The sequence below is a fragment of the Papilio xuthus genome, unplaced genomic scaffold (assembly GCF_000836235.2).
Source record: "Papilio xuthus unplaced genomic scaffold, Pxut_1.1 DF825752.1, whole genome shotgun sequence".
Lineage (NCBI taxonomy): Eukaryota > Metazoa > Arthropoda > Insecta > Lepidoptera > Papilionidae > Papilio > Papilio xuthus.
Window position 1 is genome coordinate 1,298,374 of NW_013532897.1, and position 6,526 is coordinate 1,304,899.

The following is a 6,526-nucleotide window of genomic DNA, read 5'->3' on the forward strand; positions in this document are numbered from 1 at the left end:
TCGTCGATGCTCGGCTCCTCCTCGCCCGCGCTCGCCCCCGCCCCCGCCCCCACTCCCGCCGCCGCCTCCTCCTCGCCGCTCGCGAACTGCACGCTCTTGCCGCCCGCGCGCCGATCCTCCTCTGCAATCGATCGTTTAGTTAAGCCGTGACAGCGGCGGGGAGGTGGAGAGGGAGGTGGAGGTGGAGGTGGAGGTAGAGGGACGCTCACCTGGACGCGGCTCGCTGAGATCGGAGGTGACGAAGTTGGCGGGGAAGAGGCCCTCGCCGCGCTCGTTGTGCCCCTTCCACCAGTTGGGGTCGCTGCAGTCGGTGACGTGGACTGCGCGCGGCACAGGAGCAGACGCACACGTAAATTAGCATTATCATTATTTTAACAGCGGTCACACAGAATCACGTCACATATGTCTATTCCGAAAATTTTAAGATATTTTATGAAGATTATACTGACCAATTTCACCGGCAAGAAAAGTTAATTCGTTGTCTTCGGCCGCTTCAAAATCGTACAGGGCTCGCACCTTCCGAGCCGGAGAGGTCTCGGCCGCTTCGACGCGCGGGTACAGCGCGCCGCCCGCCGCGCCCGCCGAGCCCGCCGCGCCCGCCTCCCGCAGCGACAGCGCTATGGCGCGCGCCAGCTCGTCCTGCTCGCGCTGGGCGGCTGCGGCTGCGGCGGCGGAGGCGGGCGGCGCGACGGGCGTGGCCGACCGCTCTCCCGCCTCGGCGGCCAGCTTGGCGTGCAGCGAGGGGATGAGGTCGAGCTGCGGATCGTCGCGGAACTCGCCCTCGGCCCACTTACGCAGCAGCGCGCGCAGCCGCTGCGCCACAGGCGGCTGGGCGCGCGCCAGCAGGCGGCGAAATTCGAGCTCGAAGTCGCGCGACGCCACTTCCAGCAGGAAGGCGCGGCCGCAGTTGGCGACGCAGGCGTCCAGCAGCGTGGCGGCGTGCACCTGCACGTGCGGGTCGGCGTGCCCCAGCCGGCGCATCACGGCGCGCAAACAGTCGCGCGCGTTCGCCGATGACGCTCCGGCGCGGTCGCATATCTCCATTATCAAACCCCACTCCTCGCTCGTGTTGTTCTCGCTGGTGGCGCGCTCTGAGAAGTTGTACAAGTCACACGCTATGTTCCTATGATGCGTGGGGGGGGGAGCTCTCCCCTCACCATAGTCACAATAAGACATTTGAACGTACTGAATGTTGGCACACAAACAGCGAGTTGCCTTTCATGTCACACTGGCGGGCATCTTGTTATATTATTGCTTGTAGAATTTATAGTCACAATTTATTTATTAATTTCATGGAAGACCAACAGCCATTTTACACATATTATAGTTGATAAACAAATAGCAAATAACAGATCGTCGAGTCCGTCGTCGTCAGAGAGACCTGGCATTTTACGCAAATGTTTTTTTTTTTTTTGTTCAATCAAAAACAAAAAGTCAAAAAAGTGCAAAAAAAACATCAAGCTTACCAAAACGAAAAGGAAAACTTGTTTTATTTAATTATGATAGATTATAGTTTGTTCTTAATAAAAAAGTTTCGATAAAAAGCCTGTTTTTAGAATTACTTGTGGAGTTAAAAATGTAAAATGGAATTTATAGAATGAACATTAACAAAGAAACCAGCTCACGTTTCTTTGGTACATTAAATCATATTTTGGAGAGAAGAGCGTGACAGTTGATTATTATATTTAACTTCGTGTCGAACAACAAGAGCGAGAATACGAAATTAAGATATTCTTGTAATTGAAAATTATAATTTTGCCGGAAGCACAAATGTCTAATCAACTGTTTTGTATTATTTCAATCCTAGAGATGCAAATGTTATATTGTGGGTGTCACACTTGACTGGCATACTCTAGTATGCTACATACATAACTACAGTATAATGTACTATAGGTTTTCCCTTTCTTTGAAGCTATGTAGTACACATATTATGAATCCTATTGCTTTATATGCCAGACATAAAGGTCTTCATTTGGTTATCAAACAATAATTTGTGGTTTTAAATAACTTCCCAATCAGCTTAATTTTTGAGTCATATGTTACAAGCCATACTGCGAGGGATTCAAGTCTTATTTATTTTTAAATACAGTAATCGCTGAGTTGGTTTAAATCATCCTCTTAATGCATCCTCAGAATTATAAAGACAAGTAAATATGTTCAAATTGTCTGCAAAGCATAGTAGCTGTGAATAATGGAAACATTACCGATGTTGTTACCAAAGATAAGGAACAACCAACAGAGGCCCAAGTAAAGAGGCCGGCGCTATTCTCCTAAGCAATGATATCCACCTAGATACATAGTTATTTATGGTAACTATTCCTTTCTCTTGTCCATCGCTTCAGTTAAGAAAACATTAAACATAATAAGATTGGAGGTGGTCGACCGATCTTGAAGCAACCCCTGCTGGATGATACTAAATGAGTGTTTGAAGCCATATCATATAGCTGATTGTATATAACCTTTGCAAATACTTTAGCAAGTATACACAATTTAGAGACTGCTCTATAATTGGTCACATCAGTTCTTGAATGTTTCTTATGAAAAGGCATAACATAGGCACATTTCCATATTGATGGAACCAATTACATACATTTCATTATTATAATGTAAATGAATAAAATGTTATTCAATGAGAAAATTTAATTAAACAACATTAAACTCAAAAACATACAAAAACAATTAAATGATGAAATAAAACATTATGTAAAATGAGATTCAAATTGGTTGCAGGTATGGTATATGTGTGATAACACATAATGTCACATTGAAGTGAATGACCCTAAATCCTACATTGTCATTTGTACATGTCAAGTTTGGAACTAATGTAGGTATATCTGCATGGTAGACAATTGGCAACCATCGTGCCGGATTGCTTTTATAAGATTTATACAAATAGAAGTCACTTTATATGGTAGGTAAAATATTGTTAATGAAAACCTGATTTGTGGAGTGACAGTACGGAACTCGTGCACAATATATATAGCAACGGGGATGCTATTCTGTATTATTTTTCATATTTATCAAAAAAAAAACATTGAAATGTTTGTTGTTTTTTTTTTTTTTTTAAGAAGTTGGAAGAAAAAAAAGCAACATCAAACATTTAAAAACCTGGTTGTTATTAAATCAGGTTTTAAAATGATGATTTGAAGCAATTTTTCAATTTGAATACTCTAAATTCATTTGTAGAATATTTTTTGCTTTTCCCTATAATAATTATAACAATATATATAGAAACAAAGAACTCTTAGATGACAATTGTACTCACCGACATCTTGATCGAACGGAGAAGACGTTGTAAATATCCCCATTTTTACTAGTTACATTCGGAGTAAACTTAAAAACTTTAAACTGCGTTAATATGTGCTTGTTTGTTAAAATGTGAATAACACCAATTTTGAATTATTACTGCTGGTGTTGAAATTGCATCAAAATATAATCAAACTCTTTGACTTCTCCTCGTCTGTCAAAATGACAGTAGGGAGCAAAGAGTACACGACCCCAGATTCTATCCGAACATAGACTTCTATAAACCAATAAACAGCTAATAAGGCGTAGTATTTTGTGTTTGTGTTTTTTTTTGTGGATAGTGTGACACTATCGTCATTTATAAAGTTAGAAACCTGAAATTATAATTTTTTAGTCTGTTAATGTTTTAAACTAAATATTACATGAAGTATTAAAATGAGGCCTATTATTGGAGGTCATAAGCAGCATATCGCCTTCTCTGTGCGGAACGCGCAAGAATGTGTGACAGAGAAAATCACCTCTCACTCACTCTCATTGTAATTAGCTATTAATTAGTATCTCTTCCGGATTGGTCGAAAAACTTAGTTTTTAATTGGTGTACATATTTTAGCCAGTAAGCACGTAGCACATAAGTTGTATAAATAGTTAAGAAATTTGAAAATAAATCATTACAAATCTGGACTCCGAGTGTTATTCTTCCCGCAACTATCGACAGCAGTGAAGACCTCCCACATTGGTGACCCCGACGTGATCGAAACATGGAAGATCAACAAAGCTGTTCGAATCAAGATACAAGCCAACAAGCATCGTCACCAAGCTTAGACCTGGCAGGAGTCTCCATCCAGTCGAAATTACTACCATTTTGGCGGGAAATTCCTCGGGCATGGTTCATTCAATTCGAAGCCGTGGTGGAGCCGCTAAAAACATCGGATGACCAAAAATTTCGCTTCGTTCTGCAACAACTCCAAGCAACGGACCTGCGACATCTCACGGATATTCTGTACAATCCGCCGGAGGCAAAAAAATATCAAGCCATAAAAAACCGCCTACACGCCGTGTACGATAAATCCGAAGTGAAGAATTTTCAACAACTTATCAGCGGTTTAGAGCTCGGCGACCAGAAGCCCTCTCAACTATTGCGAAGAATGCGTGAACTCGGAGGTGGGATGATAACAGATGACGGCCTCAAAATCGAGTGGCTTAATCAACTACCCACACAAATACGCGTAGTTCTCTCGATCAATACTGAATCATCGCTCGACGTGCTTGCCGCAATGGCCGACCAGATGGCCGAATACTCCGCGCCAACACATAACGCTTCCGTCGCCGTCGTCTCAAAATCTACCGAAGACGAAACTACTACAAGATTCGAATTCTTAACGAAGCAAATCGAAAAACTTACGCTTGAAATTGCCGAAATACGCTCCCGTCCGCAGCATAATTATCAGCGCCGTCCCTCTCGCTGGCGCTCACGCTCACGTTCGCAGTCCAATACGCGACGCAGTTCATCAGTGAAGCCTGGGGATCCTACATGGGAATGCAAATACCATTTCCGGTTTGGCGACAAAGCGAAACGTTGCGAGTCACCGTGCTGTCGCCGATGTAAGAAGTCGGAAAACTAACGTCGACATCGACTGTGGCGAGCGTCGATGTCTCCCAAACAAGCAATCGCCTATGTGTACACGATCGCGACACTCGGGAACGTTTCCTCGTGGACACAGGCGCCGACATTTCCGTACTGGCAGCGACAAATAAGACAAGAAAAAACAGCCGAGATAGCGCCTTCCAACTTTTTGCCGCAAATAATACGCCCATAAAAACGTATGGTGAGAAAACGATTAGGCTAAATCTTGGCCTTCGTCGAAGCTTCACGTGGACCTTCATCATTGCAGATGTGAAGACTTCAATATTAGGAGCTGACTTTCTTCGCCATTTTCAACTGCTTGTGGACCTGCATAAGAAGAAGTTAGTCGATATAGTGACAGAACTATCGATAAATGCCATCGAGATTTCTACACCTTTCGAAGCCATCCACCTTATCAATTCCAGTCAAGATTACCATGGCATATTGAAGACTTATCCTAACGTACTTCGGCCCATGTCACTGAAGCAGCCACCGAAACACAACGTAGTTCATTACATCGAAACAACCGGCCCACCGTTGTTTGCACGCGCGCGCCCCTTGCCGCCCGACAAATACAAAGCGGCCAAAGAAGAATTCGAGCGCATGATGGAGATGGGTATATGCCAGCCATCGAAGAGTCCTTGGGCGAGCCCGCTCCATGTTGTTAAGAAAAAAGATGGAGGAATACGAATTTGCGGAGATTACAGACGCCTTAACGCGGTTACACAACCGGACCGGTACCCTATACCTCGCATTCAAGACTTCACGTATCAGCTGAAAGACATGAAATTATTCTCCAAAATCGATATCAAGACTGCATATTACTGGATACCCATAAATAAAGAAGACGCAAAGAAGACCGCCGTAATCACACCTTTCGGCCTATTCGAATTCAACTGCATGACATTTGGTCTCAAAAATGGAAGCCAATCTTACCAAAGATTCATGCATTGAGTCCTACGGGGTATTAGCGGATGCTTTTGCTACATAGACGACATCCTGCTCTTTTCAAAATGTGAAGAATCGCATAAAAAGCTACTTCACGAAATATTACAACGCCTCGAGAAATACGGTGTCTCGATCAACGTAGACAAGTGCGAGTTTGGAAAGAATACGATCGACTTCCTGGGCTACGAAGTTACAGCAGAGGGAATAAGACCTCCTCAAGAACGTACAGACGCCATATCTACATACCCCAAGCCGAAAACCATCATCGAGCTACGACGTTTCTTAGGCATGCTAAATTTCTACCGTGATTGCCTACTTCACCAAGCCGACTTACAACACGAACTTAACAAGTATTTACATAACAAGAAAAAAAACGACAAGACGCCAATCGAATGGACGCCTGAAGCCGAAAACGCTTTTGAAAAATGCCGCCAAAGCATCTCAGAAGCCACAACACTAGCGTACCCATCTGTCGGAAACAAACTTGTCATCATGACCGACGCCTCAGATCATAGTCTAGGCGCCGTACTGCAACAAAAAGACTCAGAAGTTTGGAAACCACTGGCATTCTTTTCGAAAACTATGAGTGCTACTCAACGCCGCTACAGCGTGTACGATCGCGAGCTATTAGCGATCTACTCAGCTGTAAAACATTTTCGTCGATTAATAGAAGGCTCCGAAGTCACCATCTACACCGATCACAAGCCT

General features: G+C 43.8%; 1 protein-coding gene across 1 annotated transcript in view; it reads right to left on the minus strand.

Annotated features, from left to right (window-relative positions):
• Stam (signal transducing adaptor molecule) overlaps window positions 1–3,492 on the minus strand; it is a gene marked incomplete at its 3' end in the record, with an annotated part of 3,824 nt that extends 332 nt beyond the window's left edge. The window contains exons 1-4 of the mRNA XM_013323274.1: window positions 3,266–3,492; window positions 450–1,091; window positions 210–320; window positions 11–121 (exon numbers count right to left, since the gene is read on the minus strand). Of these exons, the coding sequence (XP_013178728.1) occupies window positions 11–121; window positions 210–320; window positions 450–1,091; window positions 3,266–3,308 (907 nt within the window). The remainder of the gene's footprint in view (window positions 1–10; window positions 122–209; window positions 321–449; window positions 1,092–3,265) is intronic.
• Window positions 3,493–6,526: the final 3,034 nt, after the last annotated feature.